The sequence below is a fragment of the Taudactylus pleione genome, unplaced genomic scaffold (assembly GCF_031769625.1).
Source record: "Taudactylus pleione unplaced genomic scaffold, aTauple2 ptg000034l, whole genome shotgun sequence".
NCBI lineage: Eukaryota > Metazoa > Chordata > Amphibia > Anura > Myobatrachidae > Taudactylus > Taudactylus pleione.
In genome coordinates this window covers 1,503,193-1,525,697 of record NW_028284436.1, presented here as the reverse complement: position 1 = coordinate 1,525,697, position 22,505 = coordinate 1,503,193, and the positions used below count along the sequence as shown (strand labels likewise).

Sequence of the window (22,505 nt, the reverse complement as noted above, 5' to 3'; positions counted from 1 at the left end):
TATTGAGCAATTTTTCGCAATCTGCGCATGCATATGAGTCGCAGTGTGCGTGCGCGAACCAGTCAGTGCGATGGGAAAGTGCTCGCCCGTAGCCCGCAGTCGGGCCGCTATTTTGAGTGACAGATAGTACCGTTTGTGGGTGGTAACAGGAAGGTGCTTGAAAACGGGAGTGTGGATGTGCGGACGCAGGCGTGCCCGACTGTCAGAACGGCGTCTAATGGGTGTGCATAATTAGCAAAGTAGCGTCATTACATACGTGACTGGGTTGTATTTTAGACTGAACTGCTCGCAATGTTGTGGTGGGAAAAGGCTACCACAAGCGCTGTGGGCAGCTCCGATGGCTCTCGATGTTCCCGATTAATCCTACAACTGCCGGAGATGACGTGTGTTGCGAGTGGCAAAAGGGCGTCTTTATACAGGTGCGAGCGCATAGTGCAGCCGCTCGCTATTACTTATTGGGCGGCTTTACGTGACGCAGTGCGAGAGCATGATTTAAATAGCCGGCCCCTTTTAGCCAGCGAGCGGCCGCAAATAGCGTCCGGGTCTGAATCAGGCCCTGAGTACAGGTGTATCATAAATTATAATTAATTCTGTTGACTGAGAGTACAGCTGAGGGAGGCAGATTTGTCTGAAATAAAACTATAACACCTTCACACCAGGCTTGCCTGCCCTCCCGATTTGGCCGGGAGCCTCCCGAATATATGGTGCCACTCCCGGCCCCCCCGGAAAGGCAGGCAAGCCAAATTTCTGCAAATGACTGCGATTGCAATGCCGCCGCAGCACAACATAAAGACGCCCACTTCCCTTTACTCACATCCGTAATACCTTGCAAGTCTACGAAAGCATCGGTACCATCGGAGCCTCACGCATAATTAAGGCAGGTCAGACCTCACTCTCCAACTGCTAAACTTCCTGCCGGTATCTAGAGCTCAGTCTGTGTATGCCGTCACAGGGGCTTAATCATGCTCGCCCCTGTAACAGCGTTCAAACCTTCTGACTCACCTGCGTTCGCTAGACCACAATCCCCATCACCATCCATAAACAATACTTCCTGTCAATCACTCTGCCCTGGGTCTGCGTACACACTGCATTGTATGGGAGTCTTTGCCTCTCTGTTCTGGTGTCACCAACAGCTTCAGCAAACCTGTGAGCAAGATCCAATTAGGTATTTCGTTCTACTAAATACACGGGTTGGGTACATGCCAGGGGTCAGAACACTGACAGCGGCATCCTGACATAATCCCGAAACAAGTACATAAGTATACTACCCTAACCCTTCCCCTAACCCACCTATCCTGCAGCCTAACCCTGCCCTCCTGCAGCCTAATCTAACCCCCCCCCCACAACCTAACCCTCTCCCTAGTGCCTAACATGCACTAGGGATGCCAGCAGTTGGGATTCCATCTGCTGTCGGGATTCCTTTGCTGGTAATGCCAGCATCCCGACCGCCGGGATGGTGACTACATCCTAAATACAGAGGATAAGCTGATGAGGAGGCTGTTACACTACACTTTCATTACCATGCTAAATCCGGGATCGGTATGAATGACCGCCGGTCCTATACCCGGCAATTCAAATCCCGACGCTGGAAGACCAGAAGTAGTGAAGATCACGAAAGCTAAAAAAGCTAAGTATAACTATCTCTCTACGCCACCTAACCCTAACCTCCCCCCTAGTGCCTAACCCTCCCCATAAGCGCCTAAACCTAACCCCCCCGTCCCCGCATCCTAAACCTAAGTCTCCCGGGGGTGCCTAACTCTAACCTCCCCCCGGGGGTACCTAAAACTTACCCCCCCTTTCCTAAGCCTAACACTCCCGGACGGGGTGCCTAACCCTAAGTCCTCGAGAGCCCCTAACCTAACCCTCCCCTCCCTCCCACGCCCGGCTCACCTTCGGTCGGTATGCCTGGCGTCAGGCTCCCGGCATAGGCATAATGTTAGGCATCAAGATTTCAACGCCTATCATTAGTCCCGTCGGGATTTCACAGTTGGGAAGCCGGCGGTCGGCATTTCGACCGTCGGCTTCCTGACTGCATCCCCTAAATCCAAGTCCCAATGTATTCAGGGTGTTCTGAAGGCAAATAGAAAATGTCACATAAGTAGCCCTCGAGGAGTTCAGGGCCGTAACTAGGGTGGTGGGGCCGGTGCGCCCGCACTGAACTCATATGCTCTGTGGGCGGAACCGGCCGCCTCCACCTGCGATCACAGCCATTACCTCTTCTAACGCCCGCCATAACGTATAATAGTAGCGGTGTGACAGGCACTTTATCTGCCGGGCGCACCGCTACTAATACACATTACACAAGGCCAGGCAGCGCTGTGGTCAGGGCCGCAACTAAGGGGTGCCGTACTTAAGGTGGTGCCGGGGAGAGGCATCCCGGCCTTGAGAGGCACAGAGACACCGTCAGTTTAATGTAGTGACGGTCGCAAACCAATCAGTGCTCGTGGACCGGCGGCCAATGAGCAGAGGCTCCTGGTCCTTGAGCTCCAACTGGTTTGCAAACGGCGCCACATTACAATGACGGCAGTACTGACAGTTCCCCGTGTGGCAGCCCCGTCCCGCGCCACCCCTAGCTCACCCACCGCACGGCCCTGGCAGGTAAGAGAAGGCAAATGGGGCCTTACTGTGGCTTTATGTAAAAGAGGCCTTACTGTGGCATAATGTGTAAGGGGCATTACTGTGGCATAATGTGTAAGGGGCATTACTGTGGCATAATGTGTAAGGGGGCCTTACTGTGGCATAATGTGTAAAGAGCCTTACTGTGGCATAATGTGTAAGGGGCATAACTGTTGGATAATGTATAAGGGGCATTACTGTGGCAGAATGTATTGTAAGGGACATTACTGTGTTGCTTGTGTTGTAAGGGGCATTACTGTGGCATAATGTGTTATAAGAGTCATTAATGTGTGGCACAATGTGTTATAAGGGGTATTACTGTGTCACAAAACTACACACCCTTTACGTCCTCTATGTTGTATTTTTTTGGGGGGGCACCAAATTATGGCGACAAAAATCCTAGTTTCGGCCCTGTTGTGCTCCGCCCCCTCCCTGTTTCACTAGTGTCACTGTCTCGGCTTCCCCCTCGCCTCCCATCTGCTGAGAAACTTTGTACTGAAGGTAACTAAGTACTGCTTTTTAGAAAGAAACCTGGGGGGGGATCTGTACTGTGTGGCATAATGTGCAAGTAGGGGGTGGGGATTTGCACTATGTGGCATAATGCGTATTTAACATTACAACTGTTGGCATAATGTGTAAGGGGCATCACTATTGTGGGCATAATGTATAATGGGCACTACTACTGTGTGGTCATATTGTGTAATGGGCATTACTACTGTGGGCATAATGTCTAAGGGGCCAGGGCCGCCGACAGCCGCGCCGGACCCATGTGAGAGGGGGCGTGGCCTTATCGTGGAAGACGTGGCCACGCCCCCTTAGGAAAAAATAATTGCAGTGTCCCTCAGCCTGGCGCACAGCCAATGAGGGGCGCGATCAGCGTGATCGCTCCCCCCATAGGCATAGCAGACTGCTCTAGCAGCCGCGAGAAGTCTCCCAGTGCAGCCCAGCACACAGCAGCGTGTGCTGGGCTCCTGTGATGTAAGAGGGAGGGGGAGCGGTGCCGGACCCGGGCCCCTTCAGCAAGCCCAGGTAATTAGTACCCGCCACCCCCTTTCGGCGCTCCTGTAAGGGGCATTACTACTGCGTGGTCATAATGTGTAATGGGCATTACTACTTTATAGCATAACGTGTGTATAAGGGACACTACTATGTAGTGTCACGTGAATAAGGGGCACTACTGTGTCTCGAAATGTGAATTGGAGGTACTATATTGTGGTTACGCCCTTTCCCTTTGAGACCATTCCCTTTTTTCATCCGTGTTCCTGTGACGTGCACTATCCCTGTGTACAATATGGGAGGGGGGGGGAGGCACCAATGCACTCTCTAGCACAGGGCACCAAAATGTCTAGTTACAGCTCTAATCATTTATTCGATCACAGCAAGGCAGTTACTACTGTACATGTTTCCCCAGAAATTGGTAGACAAACACTTGCCCCACTTGCTGTATTTCTTTCTTAGGAGGGTACAGGTTGTGACTGGGGACAAGGAGAGTGCTGAAACCAACAGACTGGGTGGCCATTGGCTTACAGTATGGTAGAAACCAGTGACAGGGAGACTTCTATTATGGGGCAGTAACTAATAGCAACTATGCTTTTTTTTGTTATGTTTTTTTTTTTCTTTTTAACCTAAACCATGAAGTGACTTATTTTAACCTTTTGTATAATAATTTATACAAGTGGTGATTTAAGTTTTTTTTTTTTTTTTTTAAGTACTTTAATCAATTTAACAATTTGACTTGGAGCTGTGATGATTAGTTCCTCTCAATGTACGATGATGTCGTTTACTTATGTTTTCTGAAAGCAAAGAAAACGGTATAATAATAGAAATGCTTTGTTCTATTTGCTCTGATCTATGTTTGGAAAAATGTGATACGTAAACAACCACAGAGTAAAAACTCTTCTAGCCTACCATGTGGCTCACAGGTTTATTATTGTTGCAAGTCAATGACTAAGCACGTGAGACAGACTTTCAGGAAGATATGCCATTACTAAGAAGTATACAGTTATCAGCTTATGATTCACAGTATGATTATCCAGAAAGTATTCTGTAAAAAAAACCAAACAACAGTCAGCTCTCTTGTAACATGTCTAAATATTTTTGGAGTTAAAGTACCATATAATAGTGATTTGTGCGGCAATGTTTCTAATTGTCACTCTGAGAGGAGACGGCACACTAGGATATATGGTTACATTTATAAGTTTAGGCAACGGTTACTAGACAATACATTCCAAAACTTTTTTTATGAGGTCTAAAATCTGTTTGGATATCCATGAGACTTTTGAACATCTTTAGAGGTTTATTGGCAGTACATCTTATTCATACCTACAGCCATGGCCAAAAATTTTGAGAATGACACAAGTATTGGTTTTCACAAAGTTTGCTGCTTCAGTGTTTTTAGACCTTTTTGTCAGATGGTACTATGGTATACTGAAGTAACATTACAGGCATTTCATAAGTGTCAAAGGCTTTTATTGACAATTACATTAAGTTTATGCAAAGAGTCAATATTTGCAGTGTTGACCCTTCTTTTCCGAGACCCCTGCAATTCGCCCTGGCATGCTGTCACTCAAACTTCTGGGCCACATACTGACTGATGGCCGCCCATTCTTGCCTAATCAATGCTTGGAGTTTGTCAGAATTTGTGGGTTTTTGTTTGTCCACCCGCCTCTTGAGGATTGACCACAAGTTCTCAATGGGATTAAGGCCTGGGGAGTTTCCTGGCCATGGACCCAAAATTTAAATGTTTAGTTCCCCGAGCCACTTACAGTACTTATCACTTTTTCCTTATGGCAAGGTGCTCCATCATGCTGGAAAAGGCATTGTTCATCACCAAACTGTTCTTGGATGGTTGGGAGAAGTTTCTTTTGGAGGATGTTTTGGTATCATTCTTTTTTCATGGCTGTGGCCCTGATTCAGAGACGGATGCTCTGAAAGAGCGCTTGCTCTGAACCTAGGCGTTTGTTTTTTTTGTGCGGCCTCCTGGCCACTCGCATAGCTGTAGGTGACCACCCACAGCTATTCCGAGCGGCCAGGATGATGGTCGCGATGGTCAAGACCATCGCGACTATCAGGCTTGTGACGAGACCCTTGTGGTAGGGTCTTGTGGCTGCAAGCCCCGGAGAGCTTTTGGCTCTAATAGAGCCGGAAGCTCTCCCACTTACATCACTGGTGATATCAGTGGCGCCGCCCACAAACGGCAGGCTTTCGCTTGGGAACGGAATGGATTCTCCATGTGATATTAAAGGGACACGGTGGGATTAATATGCTATTCAAATACTTATAAAAGGTGCTTGCCTGTATATTGGAATATACTGTTGAGACCAACTCATATTACTTATACATCCATGTGATATTTGATTCCATAAGAGTATTATACATGCACAACAGCACACTATGGGCCTGATTCAGACCCACTCGCGAGCGGCTGTCCGCTCGCAAGTGGGTCGATGTTATGCAGTGAGCATGCGCACGACGGAGGGAGCTCCGTCGTGCGCATGCGCCTGACGCGACGAGCGAAGGAAAGTCCTTCGCTCGTTGTGTCCGATCAAAGGGGGCGTGCTGTCAATGTTGATTGACAGCACGCCCCCTTTGGTGGGCGTGCCGGGGGCGTGCCTCCCTGACGGGGGCGTTCCCACGGGAACGCCTCCCGTCAGAAGCCGGCCCACTGACATCACTAGTGATGTCAGTGGGAGTGATTTTGGCTCTGATAGAGCCAAAATCACTCCGGAGCTTGCGGTTGAAAACCTCAACCGCAGGCTCCGGCTCGCAATTTCGATGGTCGCGATGGTCTCGACCATCGCGGCCATCAAAAAGCACGCTCGTATAGCCTGTGGGTGGTGACCCACAGCTATACGAGCGTCCAGGAGGACGCTCCATGAAAATGGAGCCCGGCCCTCATTCAGAGCGTGCGCTCTGCTCAGAGCGTACGGCTCTGAATGAGGGCCTATATAGTGTATGAATTGGAGACATAATGACTGAGCACCAATTAGTATTTTAATCTCTTTATTCCTTATTCTGTGTTTATATTTTGTTGTGTTTTAACCTTACAACCAAAGTGGTTATTAAAGTAACAAATAAAAGTAATATATTATGCTTATTACTGCGAGATTTTGTGCACTCGTATGGGGATTCTTTTTTCTATTTTTGAGTTTGTTATCTTTCGTGTTGTGTATGCACCAGGAAAAGCCGGTGGAGACTTGGAAATCTATAAACTTGAAAGTAAAAACACTGCACATGACAGACATCATTCACATGAGCGGCACAGATGGCGTAGTGGTTAGCATTACTGCCTCACTGTCAAGAGTTCAATTCCTTTTTAAGGGCCTGATTCAGAGATGTACGCTAATGCCATCGCAGCTGCTTTGGCGTGTCTATAGTGGGTGCAGGTTTACCTCTCCGGAGTCTGCAGACAGAAATCACTGGGAAAATGGCGCGGTGGCCATATCCTGGAGATTTACTCATGTGTCTGGGAGCATAGTGCGGGCGCCATGTTCCCAGAGACCTGCGCATGCGAAGTAGACTCTGGCACAAAGCCAGCATCTACTGTGCTGCTGGAGAAGAGGGGGCCTACACGGAGGCAGCACGCGGACCCCCTGATCTCCTACACTGTCCCTGTGCAGCTGCGAATCTGTAGGCCGTAGCTGTGCAAAAATCTGCACGTCGCAGCCTCCTGGATTTGTATTGAGACGCTCTCCTGCGGCGTCGCAAATCCAAGCGACTGCGTACAAAGATGCAGCATCGGACACAGGGCCTAATTCTGCAAGGATCGGAATTGCAAAGCTACAATTGCGATCCTTACAGATATGGTCAGGGCCGCCATCAGGGGGGGGGGACTGCTGGGACTGGAGTCTCGGGCCCGGACCCTGGAAAAACAGGGGGGGTTCGTCCGCTCCTACGGCTGCTACACAGCCTGCAGCCCCACACTACCCCATTAACAAAAGCAGGAGGCCCGGCCACTGCCTGCCGTCGCCAACCCGGTTGTATTTGGAAGCTGGGCTGCTCCACCACCAGCCTACAGCTACAGGAGCAGGACACGCTGCGGCCTGCTGTTAAATAAAGTTTTGGCCACGCGTGAGGTCATGACGTCACGCCGCTCCGCACCACTGAAGGGAGAGGTCGAGGAGCCCTGATTCACAGGCGTTCGCAATTTGCGAGCGCTCGGTCTAAATCAGGGTGGGCAGTTTTTTTTTTCACCGGCCTCCAGGCCGCTCGCTAAGCTTTTGGTGACCACCCACAGCTTTAGCGGGCGGCCTGGCGATGGTCGCGATTATCGCCAGTCTCCATCCCTGCACTGAATGCCAAAGCCGCGATCAGAGCTACCGCCACGGGCGTATCTATAATGGGTGCAGGGTGTGCAGGGAACACGGCCCCCTGGGTCAAGGGGGGCCCGCAACGCACACCCTTCACCCATAATATTACTTACCTCTCCATTGTCCCATGTCGGCACGGGGGTCCGGTGCTGTAAAACGATGGCCGCGGCGGTCATTTTCCCATCGTATGCGCAATACAGGGAAAATGGCCGCCGCAGCCATTTTCCCGGTGACCTGTCCATATACTATAGACTCTGGGCACACTCTAGTGCCCAGAGTCTATAACTCCGGCGCTGGCCTCACAGGGCCAGTTGGGGGGGTGAGTTCTTTGTATGTGCATCATAAAACATATATATTTTTATAGGCAGACCTTTGACCATAATGGGACTTGACATGATGTCTTTGTTCATTATTCAATAAATGCTTTGATATTTTTTTGCTTACTTTGGTGTGCTGGCCCTTTCTCATGAGCCTCTGGTGGAATTGAAAAGACTGTTTTATGTTGCATTACGTTGTGCCTCAGCACCTTAAAATTCCGGAAGTTTCTGCAATTCTATAATATATAAATATATATATATAATAGAGATATATATATATATCAATGTAAAGTCGGCAGTCCACAGCATAAAATTGTCCTTGCCCAGGTGCCCTCAGACGGTTGTATAGCAAAACAAACTGCGGCACTCACAGGACCTTGTATATAATACTCCAGAAATCAACAGGTCTAAGTTCGACGTTTCAGTCTCACCAACGTTTATTAAGAAAATCCTGCGTTTGCCCCAGGGTCCAGTCATAATTAACAAGGGGGTAATTAGGAAAAAGCTGGAGAGGAAAGTCTGAGCACTGGTCTGGATTAATAATTTTTGGCCAAAATATTTGTCATTTTTTATTATTGTGTATGAATAAGGTAGCAGGGAAGGGGGATTGTGGGGGGTAGGCCAAGGAGGTGTTGGGGGGGGGGGGGCCTGCCTATTTTGTCAGTCCCGGCCCCACAATTTCTGATGGCAGCCCTGGATATGGTAATGCAGCAGGAGGCATCATGCCTCCTGTGCATTACTTTGGTGAGCTGCGTTGTCCAACGCAGCATCGGATAATCTGCGTACTATAGGACGTCTGCGGTGACCGATGGGGTCCCGCAGCCGGCCGCCGCAGTTTAGAGGAAGAGGCCAGGAAATCTCAGTCAACCGGCGGAGAGTCTGGCTTCTTCCCTCCCCCGCAACGGCAGCAAAACGCCTCCGTTTTCGGGAAACAGAGGGCATCGCCGCCCCCTCCCCGCCCACAAACGGCAGCAGACTGTCATTCACTGACAAACTGCTGCCAGTCTGCAAGGGAATTAGCAGGACCCATTCGGCACACCGCGCTGGTTTTCAAACAAGGGGAAGCTGCGTTCAGCAGTGCACTGCTGATTCAGGCCCACAGATCAGTCAATTATTGGACGAGTAACCCTGTCGTAGCGAAGAATGGCCGCAGGAACTGATACGGAGGAGCCATTTTTAGTGTATGGGATTGCAGTCGCAGGCTGAGACACAGTTGTGACATACCTGTTTTCGTCGCCACCCACGTACAGTCCCTGCCTGTCAATCACTTTGCGAATAAATCCTCACAGGCAACATCGTTAATGAAACTTGGCACATACGCAGACCACCGATAATCGTTCAACTGCGTAAACATTGGCATTGCGTCCATCTCTGAATCATGTTCCGAGGTGTAGAGTTTGTATGTTCTCCCCATCTTTGCACAAGTTTCCACCAGGTGCTCTGGTGTATTTAGAACTGGTGCAGGGTGTGCGGTGCACATGGGGGGTCCACACCGCACACCCATTTATTCAATATTTATTTACCTCTCCGGAGTACCGCGTCACCGATAGCAACGCTGTACAAATCGCCTGGAAAATGGCCGCCTGGCATTTTGCGGCTGTGCAGTAGGGAAATCGCCGGTAAAATGGCTGCAGCACCACTTCCCCGGCGATCTGCACAGTAAACTCTGGCCCAGAGTCTACTGCGCTCAATGTGATGCCGGCCGACAGGGAGAGAGGAGCGGGCCCCGGACGGAGACTGCACACGCACCCCCTCCTCTCTTAATACGCCCCTGGTTAGGGAATATAGATTATAAGCTCCACTGGTGCAGGAATTGATGTGAATGACTGAAATATGGTTGTGAAGCACTGCGTAATATGTGTGCTCTATATTAATAACTGCTTAATAAACGTGCACGGTTTTCACGGCAGGGGCTGCGCACACTCCCCCAGGAACTGATTAATTGTGAATACAGGGCCTGATTCAGACCCACTCGCAAGCGCATTGCGCTGGCAAGCGGGTCGATGGTGGCCCAGTGTGCACGCGCGACGTGTGCGTGAGCCCCGGAGCGAGTGCAAAAAGGACTCACTACAAAAGGGGCGGCTGTCGATGTTGATCGACAGCACGCCCTGTTTTGTAGGCGTGGCCGGGGGGTGATTTCACAAGCGGAGGCGTTCCCAAGCGAACGCCTGCCGTTTGTGGGCGGCCCCACTGACATCGCCAGTGATGTCAGTGAGAGAGCTTCCGGCTCTATTAGAGCCAGAAGCTCTCTGGGGCTTGCGGCCACGAGACCCTACCACAAGGGTCTCGTCGCAAGCCCGATGGTCGTGATGGTCTTGACCATCGCGACCATCATCATGGCCGTTCGCAATAGCTGTGGGTGGTCACCCACAGCTATGCGAGCGGCCAGGAGGCCGCAACTAAAAAAAAAAGAGCGCCCGCCCTGATTCAGAGCGAGCGTTCGCTTTTTGCGAGCGCCTCTGAATCAGGCCCACAATTCGCTATGTATGTGGTCTTTAATCCTAATATAAGTTTTGGATTGCTTAGCTTCAAATTCTGGTCAGGGAGTATGACAATGGGGGTACCAGTCTGCGCACCTCTTTGCAGTGTTAACCTAGACAGTTGCTTTGACTGGTTATTAAACATGAAATAGGAGGCATCATTCCTATAATTCTAACTCCAACCACACCTTATAATTATCTGCATTTATTTAGTGCCAACCCATCCTCTCCATTCCCTTTACAAAAAAAAAGGGGGTCAGAGCTGACGTCACAAACGTGATACCGACTGCAAGAGCTGTGAGTTCTCACAAGGCATCCCTGTGTGAGCAACGTGTCCACAAATGATGATGAGCTGTGCCTCTCCTGGATGATGCCAGCACCCCTGCCTGTACCCAATCTCTTAGCTGCTGCTGCTCAGCTCTCCCAGCCCTGCAATCAGTGTTAGCAATGTAAGGTGATCTCATTTATAAAACATTGCTGCTGCTGCTCCTGAAGCCAGGCAGGACTGGCTCTTTAACAAGGGGGCATTTAACTCTCTCCTCTTTTTTTTCTCTCATATGTATTCCTTCCAGTGCTGAGCTGCTGCTTCAAAGAATGAATAATGACCGCCTCTGTCTGCAGCAGCCCAGGGTTGTTGTTGCTGCTGCTGCTGCTGCATGCACAGAGCAAGGGATACATTGCTCTCCTGGCCAGGGAAGGTGAAGGCAATGGGCTGTCTACACCGGAGAGCTGCAAATAATCCATCCTGCTGAGGGGTCGTGTGCATGCCCGCTGCTGTACCAGGCCTGTGTATGCTGGTGGTGGTGGTAGTGCCGTGCCTCCATCCCTAGCCAGCCAGCATCCACACTGACTGACCTGCTGCTGCTGCTGCTGCTGTCACTGCTGGAAGAGAGAGAGAGAGAGAGTCCACCCACATGCCTAGACCGTTAAATAGGCAGCAAGTCTCATGTGCATCTCTCAGTGAGACCGCAGCACTAAGCACAAGCTGAGCAAAGAAGCAGCAGAGCTGATGGACGAACCAAAGGGTGAGTAAGGTGCTGATCACACTGTACTGCTGGCTGCTGTAACCCTTTCCCTGCACAGCTGAGCAGGGACAATACTTCACATAAACTTTTTTCTTTTTTTTTTTTTTTCAATGCTGAAATCATTCAAAATAATAATATTAATAATAATAATAATAATAATAATAAAAACTGCAATATATAATGTTTAATTCAAAAAGGAACAACAATAATAATAATAATGAAAAAAAAACAAAACACCTGAAATAAATGACCTGAATTGATATTTATTTTTATTTTTTTTAATTAATTATTGCTACTTGGAAAAGTTTTAAAAATAATACTGGTATAAGTTGGTATCGCTCACAGCTGGATATTATTATAGTAATTATCGCTCATTTGCCGCAGAGTGTCTTTGTCGTTATATAGCATATTAGCCTTTGTACTTGTTGGACCACTCTTGCCAGCGTATGCATCATGGCTGCCAATTGGTTTAATGTATTTATATAGCGCCAGCCTATTGCGTTGTGCTTTGCTGTCCTCTGTTCTGTCCGTTGCCTGTCTTTATTCCAGCCTGGGTACTTGACTACTTTTTCAACAAAATGTCAATATATGTCTTATCATTAGTCTGTTTGATCTTTTAGTGACAGAACCCACATTACCTCTGTGAATTAACCTTACGATCCATGGTTGTAGTTCCTTTACTTTTATCAGCAAATTAAATATCTATCTATCTATCTCATATCTATCTATCTCATATCTATCTATCTATCTATCTATCTATCTATCTATCTATCTATATCATATCTATCTATCTATCTATCTATCTATCTATCTATCTATCTATCTATCTCATATCAATCTATCTCATATCTATCTATCTATCTATCTATCTCATATCTATCTATCTCATATCTATCTATCTATCTATCTATCTATCTATCTATCTATCTATCTATCTATCTATCTCATATCTATCTATCTATCTCATATCTATCTATCTCATATCTATCTATCTCTCTATCTCATATCTATCTATCTATCTCTCTATCAATCTATCTATCTATCTATCTATCTATCTATCTATCTATCTCATATCTATCTATCTCATATCTATCTATCTATCTATCTATCTATCTATCTATCTATCTATCTATCTCATATCTATCTATCTATCTATCTATCTATCTATCTATCTCATATCTATCTATCTCTCTATCTATCTCATATCTATCTATCTATCTATCTATCTATCTATCTATCTCATATCTATCTATCTCATATCTATCTATCTATCTATCTATCTATCTATCTATCTCATATCTATCTATCTATCTATCTATCTATCTATCTATCTATCTATCTATCTATCTCATATCTATCTATCTATCTATCTATCTCATATCTATCTATCTATCTATCTATCTATCTATCTATCTATCTATCTGTCTGTCTGTCTGTCTGTCTGTCTGTCTGTCTGTCTGTCTGTCTGTCTGTCTGTCTATCTATATATATACCCATGACTATTAAGGAACTGGAGACTAATACAAAAATGCTGGTAATAATACTTTGCGTATGATTCCTATTTGATTGTTCACTATAAGTTTGCTAGAACTGTATCATTGGGACCTAAACTTAATGACATAACAAACCATCTTGCATCATTGCAAGCTATGTTGGGGGTTGAGTATGTGCACCCGGTACAGTACGAATGCTGAGGTGGATAACAGGGTGCATTAATCTAATCATCTGAGTCCTGCAACTTTTTGCCCGGCAGCTGTGAAGAAGCCATGCGTTTGTGGGCTACTATAGTTAAGCCACTGGCATCAAAGAAGGGTCTCATTGTGTTGTGTGTTTCTGTTCTCAGGGAGGTGAGTTGTATTGGTGAAGCAATGGTGCGTACATTCTACATTATCTGTATAGTTTCAAGGTATGCTGTCCCCAGTGTCTGAGCTCTCTGCTCTGGAGAGAGCAGTGTGGAGTTACCCATAGGCTTGTCCGAGTTACATTACACATCTGAATGGTAAGGGGGAGGGGTAACAATCCTCATTCCTGGGGTGTTGCTAGAAGTTATGTTTCTCATTTTGCAGAACAGAATGACCTTGCTGTGCAGCCAGATAGTGCCGGGCAGTATTGCTGGGAGCACATCGCCATGTATTACAATCTAGGCATGGGAATTGCTGGTAACCCTGGTTTTGGATTTGTGCCAGTGATGAAGTTGTGCAGAAATCATTTTGGGGAAAACCTTGTATCTATTTTTGCGTCCGCATATGAGCATCTCCTCGTTAACTTTTCTTTTTAATTATGTGTTATTTAATAATCTAAGAAAGTGTCTCTCTCTTTCTCGCTATCTTGGCCGGTGTCCTGTCATTGCTCTGGTACTTAGGGCGTTATCTGCTCAGCACAAACAAGTAGCCAACATTAGCTGGGAACGCCATCTTTGCAGCAGCGTTATCGGACACTGCCGGCAGAGTTTTTCCGTCACAAACCGCCAAATGTTACATTTCAAAACCTACTTGGCCTAAAATGCAGCACAGATAAAGATCAATGTAAAAGTGCCTCATCTACCTATCATTTGTAGTTCACCCTAGTCAGATCTACTAAAGGTTATTGAAGTGTAGGACCCCACCCCCCTTTGGTTTTTCTAAGTAGCCCGACCACAATTTCTAACCAATATGACTGGATTGGGTCTTCACTTACCGGTACACATGCTAAAAAAAAAAAAGCCCATTTATCGACAGGAAGAATGAGTCATTTTTTGACAGTAGCCTCAAACTGCCCCCTTACCACCCTGCTTCCCACAGGTTTAGATGGATAAATAAATAAATAGATAGCTAGTGTTAAAACCAGTACAACCTTGCCAAAAAAGGAGATTATAAAGCCGCCCACTTCCAATTACATACATCCGCAAGTCAGCGAAAACATCGGTAACATCGGACCCATACGCACAGTTGTGGCTGAGCTTGACCTGACTCACAGACTGTGAAGCTTCCTGTCGCCTTCTAGACCTCTGCCTGCGTATACGCCGTCTCTGGGGCTTAATTATGCACGCCTCTGTATTGGCGTTCAAACGCACAGGTACGCCTGCGTTCCTTCGACCAGCCCCCCTCTCCACCCCCAAATGGCACTTCCTGTTAATCATTTTTCAGTGGCGCTGTGTATCCGCTGCTGGTTCGCACACGAGCACTGCGGTGCGTACGCAGGCACAGAACGCAAACATCGACCGGGGGCGTGCAAACACAGACTTGCGAACCAACAGGCCCTTAGTCAAGCAGTACGCTTCTGCATTACAGATCAGTGACTCCTCAGCGATATCCTGCCTTTTAAAAAATGTTTGCATACTGAACCTATTAAAATGTTTTCCACTTTCTTGCTGATCAAATCAAGTACCTAAATCATTGTAATGTCTTGGTAACTGTGATATTATATGTTGGGTTGTTAGCTGTGAGCCTAGCCTCTGGAGGGTACAGAGAGAAGGGTATTACTCTGGAGACTTTCTGTGCTTTGTTGTAAACACCAAATGTACTTTCTGTAGCTATACAGCTTGTATACCCAAAGGGAATGAGGCAGGTGTATATGCAGCACTTGTTTTATAAGCCCCTGGTATCTCATTCTCCCATAGCACAATGAAATGTTGGTTTCTGGTAATATGAAAAAGTCTTGGTGGGTTCAGTGGAAGTAAGGGCTCAATCCAATTGTTTGTGAAGGGTGCGATGTGCTATTACCTCAGCGTTAAAACGCTGGCAATGGCACCACATCTCGCGGCCCGCTCCGAGCCAGAAATTGCTAAATATTGCTCGGAGACCTATGGGGCTGAAAGCACGTTTATGCAGATTCAGGCTGCCGTCAAGTGCGACCGCTGTCGCGATGTCTCGCAGCCACGAGTACATTTACAGGAAACATCTTTTTTGTTAAACCTCCAAATAGCTTATGAGTGAATGCATAAGTATTTATGGCAGAGTTTCCCAAACTCTGTATTACAGTCTAGGTTTTAAGGATATTCATGCTTGAGCACAGGTGACTTAATTAGTACCTCAGTCAATTTGATTTAACCATCTGGACCCAAGCATGGATATCCTTAAAACCTGATCTCGAATGGCGGAGTTTGGGAAATACTGGCATAGTCCTTGCAGTGTATGTGTGCAGTGTATGTGTGCCTGGTATGTGTGCAGTGTATGTGAGCCTGGTATGCAGTCGGGATGCCAACAGTCTAAATCCCGACTGTCCAATCGCGGCCAACAGTCTAAATCCCGACTGTCTAATCGCGGCAAGGCTGTAATGACAGGTGTCGAAATCCCGATGCCTGTCATTTTACCTACGCCAGGAGATAAGCCGGGCACCAGGTGCGGACAGCCGCTTTATGTTAGGGGCCCCTGGGGGGGACTTAGGGTTAGGCAGCCCCCCGGGAGACTTAGGTTTAGGCAGCGGGGAAAGGGGGGTTAGGTTTAGGCACTTGGGGGGGTTTAGGGTTAGGCACCCCTAAGGAAGGGTTAGGGTTAGGGGGGGGTTAGGTTAGTTTGTACTCCTGCTGTCAGGATCTTCACCTCTGCTGGGCTTCCACTATTGGGATTTGAACCGCTGGCCTTGTATGTGTGAAGTGTGTGTGTGCAATGTATATGTGCCTTGTATGTGTGTAGTGTATGTGTGCAGTGTATGTGTGCCTTGTGTGTGTGCAATGTATGTGTGCCTTGTATGTGTGCTTTGTATGTGTGCCTTGTATGTGTGCAGTGTGTGTGCCTTGTATGTGTGCCTTGTTTGTGTGCAGTGTATGTGTGCCTTGTGTGTGTGTCTTGTGTGTGTGCAGTGTATGTGTGCTTTGTGTGTGTGCAGTGTATGTGTGCCTTGTATGTGTAGTGTATGTGCACAGTGTATGTGTGCAGTGTATGTGTGCCTTGTATGTGTGTAGTGTATGTGTGTACAGTGTATGTGTGCAGTGTATGTGTGTAGTGTATGTGCGCAGTGTATGTGCGCAGTGTATGCGCGCAGTGTATGTGCGCAGTGTATGTGCGTAGTGTATGTGTGCAGTGTATGTGTGCAGTCTATGTGCGCATTGTATCTGCGCAGTGTATGTGTGTAGTGTATGTGTGTAGTCTGTGTGCGCATTGTATCTGCGCAGTGTATGTGTGTAGTGTATCTGCGCAGTGTATGTGTGTAGTGTATGTGTGCAGTGTATGTGTGCAGTGTATGTGTGCCTTGTATGTGTGTAGTGTATGTGTGCCTTGTATGTGTGTAGTGTATGTGCGCAGTGTATGTGCGTAGTGTATGTGTGCAGTGTATGTGTGCAGTCTGTGTGCGCATTGTATCTGCGCAGTGTATGTGTGTAGTGTATCTGCGCAGTGTATGTGTGCAGTGTATGTGTGCAGTGTATGTGTGCCTTGTATGTGTGTAGTGTATGTGCGCAGTGTATGTGTGCAGTCTATGTGCGCATTGTATCTGCGCAGTGTATGTGTGTAGTGTATGTGTGCAGTATGTGTGCAGTCTATGTGTGCAGTCTATGTGTGCTGGCTGGTGATAACCCCTACTCTCTTCTGCATATGGCAAGCTTGTGAGCAGGGCCCCATTACATCTTTGTCTGTTTGCTTATAAATAGTCTTGTTTACTTTCGGTCTTCGATCTGAGCTGTAAAGCAATGCAGCATATACTAGCACTATATATAAAGAAATGATAATAAAACTGTATTTTGCGTATAAAGTCAGTGCACATAAAATAGGAGAGATGAGACCTATAAATTTGGTGTGATACTAAAAATAAATATCTTATTATTAGTTGGGTGATACAGAGCGTGTGCTCCAGGTAACAAAATAATTTACATCAGTTCTCAGGGCGGCGCTTGGCCATCCCAGCTCTCCTTCTAACTTAGGGTTGGGCAATAAGCGGCCCCCCCAGCTGTTGTAGAACTACACATCCCAGCATGCCCTGCCACAGTTTTGCTACTTGGCCATGCTAAAACTGTTGCAAGCATGCTGGAACTTGTAGTTCAACAACAACAGGAGGGCCAATTATTGCCCACCCCTAACTGTACTGTCCCGGGTCTCACACCGCTGCCATAGTCTGGGAATGGATCTGTGTGAATCAGCTGCATCTGATTCACCGTCAGACTGTCACTCATTTGCAGTGTTCCGGAGCGCTTAGTGTAGGGAGAGAGACATGATCAAAGTCTCACTCGTTGTTCTAAGCTTAACACCGAAGCAGGCTTGTTGCTGCCGCCTGGTAACCCATTGAGGCCACTTCCCAGGCAGCACAGGTGGGAATTACACTCAGACATTTCTCTTGCCTGTATTTTGGTCATGGCCCCTTACTGTTGGAGCAATGTGTCAAGTATTGCAGCAATGTATATAAATCATGTCCTTGTCCTGCACTGTAATGTACTGTAAGTTACTTGTTTCTTGTTCACTTATTAGTTTTATGTACTATGTAAGGCGCTGCGGAACACTTGTGGCGCCTTATAAATAAAGGATAATAATAACATTAATACTTTGATATGTGCAGACACAGCTGCAGTGCTATACAGTGAAGGCATACACAAAGAATGTTATCAGTATAATAAACAGGTCAGGGATGTTTTGACAAACATTTAAATGCATGACAAGCAGGTGTGTAAGCACATAGGTGTTCCATGCCTACTCTTGCTTGATATTGTAGTTCTATTGTATAAATAAACTAGCTATTGTCATTTCACCTTTTTATATGTGACACAACAATACCAATCCATTTACAATTGTTCCCTTCACACCTACAGTAGCTCACTACCAAAACACAGTGCTGATCTATATGATGATTTAGGGGCCTAATTATCATTCAATATTTGCACCTGTTTTCAGGGGATACCTTTAAATATCAAGTACCACCCCAATGTATGAAGGAGGGACCGCAGCAGATAGTTTTCTATGAGGGCCGCAAAACTGTCAGATTTAAATAGTACCGTTACGCCGTCAGAGCGGCCGATTGGTAAGCTATACACACCAATCGGCTGCTCGATATGTCTGGTCAGACATCGCAACTGGATGGGCATTTAAATTTGCTTGTCCAGTTGAGATGTCAGTGTTGGGGGTCCCTCCAGCCAGTGTATGGGCGGTCGGCGGGTCGCACCCATATACCTGTGCTGCAGGGTCAAACTGATATGTCTGTGAACGACGTGTGTATCCAGCATAACACATCGCAGGGACGGGCTTCTTTTGGAGGCCCTGTCCCTGAATAGCGGATAACAGCGATAAGAAATTACAATTATCAGGTCTAAAACCTTATAATTGATAAATCTGCCCCCTTAAGAGGAGATGTATCAATCCTTCTAAAGGTGATGGGTGGAGAATTTGCCTCCACCGAGCAACCAATCAGATTCTAACTGAAATTTAATAGAATGTACTAGATAAGTGATAGCTGAAATCTAAGTGGTTGATATGGGGAACATCTCCACATCCTCGATAGAATGTTTGATACAACTCACCCAAAGTCACAACAGCCTCTTAATGTTGGATTTGCCTCAGCGTGGCTTTACTGACTGGATGGTAGGTTCTCTGGTGGGAGAAAGTTGCCTATCAGTATTCCTTCATTTAATTTTATAACCGTCGGAACCCTCTGCAGTGTCGTACCGCCCTACAGGACAAATCCAAGTACTCCATGTAATGGAACATCCTCTCTTCCACTAGTACCCCTGTCTCACTCGCACCTTCAGGAACTCTCTTGGTCTGTACTATTTGTAGCTCGCTGTATCATACATACGTCTAGGGGTTGGGTACGGGATGCCGGCACACACATGACCGGCGGTCAGAATGCTGACGCCGGAATCCCGACTGGTTTGCAATACTGACACCTGGAGGTTAGTTGCCTAACCCTACCACCAACCCTAACTCTCCATCCCCCCCTGCAGCCTATCCCTAAACTTCCCCATCAAAGCCTAACCCTGACCCTCCCACCGTAGCCTAACTCTACCCTCCCCCTAGTGCCTAACCCCTAAACCTAAACCACCCCTTCAACCTAATATTTATCGTCGGGTATGTGTCAGCGGTCAGGATGCCGGTGCCGGGATTGTGACCCGTTTGGGATCCCGGCGCTGGCATGCTGAGTGCCGGCATCCCACATATAGCGCTTATCACATCTTGCACTGTAATCTCTTTTGCAAAATCTAACTTTCTGTGTGTCCTATTACATTTGTTCACCTCCCAGTTTTCTTTAAGACTAGAGGCTCCTTTCCTGCAGGGCTTCCCTTCCTGTTGTTTCCATGTTATGTCAGTGTTACATTGATGTTCTAATTCCCATTATGTACTGTTTCCTCAGTTGAGCCCTGCGGAATGAGTTGGCATTAATAAATGGAATACGGCGGTAATAACAATGTTGGGGTGGGAGCATGATCTATTGATAAACGTTTGTAGTGGAGTGTTTCCCTTCTAGCCGGCAGGTCAGGTTCCGTGCAGCATTAATAAATGGAATACGGCGGTAATAACAATGTTGGGGTGGGAGCATGAGCTATTGATAAACGTTTGCAGTGGAGTGTTTCCCTTCTAGCCGGCAGGTCAGGTTCCGTGCAGCATTAATAAATGGAATACGGCGGTAATAACAATGTTGGGCTGGGAGCATGATCTATTGATAAACGTTTGTAGTGGAGTGTTTCCCTTCTAGCCGGCAGGTCAGGTTCCCTGCAGCATTAATAAATGGAATACGGCAGTAATAACAATGTTGGGGGTGGGAGCATGATCTATTGATATACATTTGCAGTGGAGTGTTTCCCTTCTAGCCGGCAGGTCAGGTTCCGTGCAGCATTAATAAATGGAATACGGCGGTAATAACAATGTTGGGCTGGGAGCATGATCTATTGATAAATGTTTGTAGTGGAGTGTTTCCCTTCTAGTCGGCAGGTCAGGTTCCGTGCAGCATTAATAAATGGAATACGGAGGTAATAACAATGTTGGGGGTGGGAGCATGATCTATTGATAAACGTTTGCAGTGGAGTGTTTCCCTTCTAGCTGGCAGGTCAGGTTCCGTGCAGCATTAATAAATGGAATACGGCGGTAATAACAATGTTGGGGTGGGAGCATGATCTATTGATAAACGTTTGCAGTGGAGTGTTTCCCTTCTAGCCGGCAGGTCAGGTTCCGTGCAGCATTAATAAATGGAATACGGCGGTAATAACAATGTTGGGGGTGGGAGCATGATCTATTGATAAACGTTTGCAGTGGAGTGTTTCCCTTCTAGCCGGCAGGTCAGGTTCCGTGCAGCATTAATAAATGGAATACGGCGGTAATAACAATGTTGGGGGTGGGAGCATGATCTATTGATAAACGTTTGCAGTGGAGTGTTTCCCTTCTAGCCGGCAGGTCAGGTTCCGTGCAGCATTAATAAATGGAATACGGCGGTAATAACAATGTTGGGGTGGGAGCATGATCTGTTGATAAACGTTTGCAGTGGAGTGTTTCCCTTCTAGCCGGCAGGTCAGGTTCCGTGCAGCATTAATAAATGGAATACGGCGGTAATAACAATGTTGGGCTGGGAGCATGATCTATTGATAAACGTTTGTAGTGGAGTGTTTCCCTTCTAGCTGGCAGGTCAGGTTCCCTGCAGCATTAATAAATGGAATACGGCAGTAATAACAATGTTGGGGGTGGGAGCATGATCTATTGATATACATTTGCAGTGGAGTGTTTCCCTTCTAGCCGGCAGGTCAGGTTCCGTGCAGCATTAATAAATGGAATACGGCGGTAATAACAATGTTGGGCTGGGAGCATGATCCTTTGATAAACGTTTGTAGTGGAGTGTTTCCCTTCTAGTCGGCAGGTCAGGTTCCGTGCAGCATTAATAAATGGAATACGGCGGTAATAACAATGTTGGGCTGGGAGCATGATCTATTGATAAATGTTTGTAGTGGAGTGTTTCCCTTCTAGCCGGCAGGTCAGGTTCCGTGCAGCATTAATAAATGGAATACGGCGGTAATAACAATGTTGGGGGTGGGAGCATGATCTATTGATAAACGTTTGCAGTGGAGTGTTTCCCTTCTAGCCGGCAGGTCAGGTTCCGTGCAGCATTAATAAATGGAATACGGCGGTAATAACAATGTTGGGGTGGGAGCATGAGCTATTGATAAACGTTTGCAGTGGAGTGTTTCCCTTCTAGCCGGCAGGTCAGGTTCCGTGCAGCATTAATAAATGGAATACGGCGGTAATAACAATGTTGGGCTGGGAGCATGAGCTATTGATAAACGTTTGCAGTGGAGTGTTTCCCTTCTAGCCGGCAGGTCAGGTTCCGTGCAGCATTAATAAATGGAATACGGCGGTAATAACAATGTTGGGCTGGGAGCATGATCTGTTGATAAACGTTTGCAGTGGAGTGTTTCCCTTCTAGCCGGCAGGTCAGGTTCCGTGCAGCATTAATAAATGGAATACGGCGGTAATAACAATGTTGGGGTGGGAGCATGATCTGTTGATAAACGTTTGCAGTGGAGTGTTTCCCTTCTAGCCGGCAGGTCAGGTTCCGTGCAGCGAGTGTTCTTACAGTAACCTGTAACATACATACACATATATACTGTTCAGTGAACATATTCAATATAAAATAAGGTTTCCCTTTTGTATATTTGCTTTGTGTTGGCTATAGCGTGGAAATGATTACAAACTGAATGTTCCTAATTGATTAATCTGCATAGATTTTATTTATTTTTATTCTTTTTTTTTTGTATAGTTATTTATCTTTGTACGGTCACATTTTCAAGAGAGATGAGCGGTTCGGTTTTACCCGGTTATGTTCGGATCTCACCCCATCCTATTGGCTATTCGGCTCTCACGTGTTTTGGATAGC

At 46.9% G+C, this 22,505-nt stretch overlaps 1 protein-coding gene across 2 annotated transcripts in view; it reads left to right on the top strand.

Moving 5' to 3' along the window:
- Positions 1-11,070: 11,070 nt before the first annotated feature.
- The window catches only part of ENTPD1 (ectonucleoside triphosphate diphosphohydrolase 1), a 125,070-nt gene continuing 113,635 nt past the window's right edge, over positions 11,071-22,505 (top strand). For both annotated transcript variants that reach the window (XM_088452160.1, XM_088452159.1), the window contains exons 1-2: positions 11,071-11,171; positions 11,295-11,747. In XM_088452160.1, coding sequence (XP_088308286.1) covers positions 11,732-11,747 — 16 coding nt within the window. In that variant the 5' untranslated portion in view covers positions 11,071-11,171; positions 11,295-11,731. The remainder of the gene's footprint in view (positions 11,172-11,294; positions 11,748-22,505) is intronic.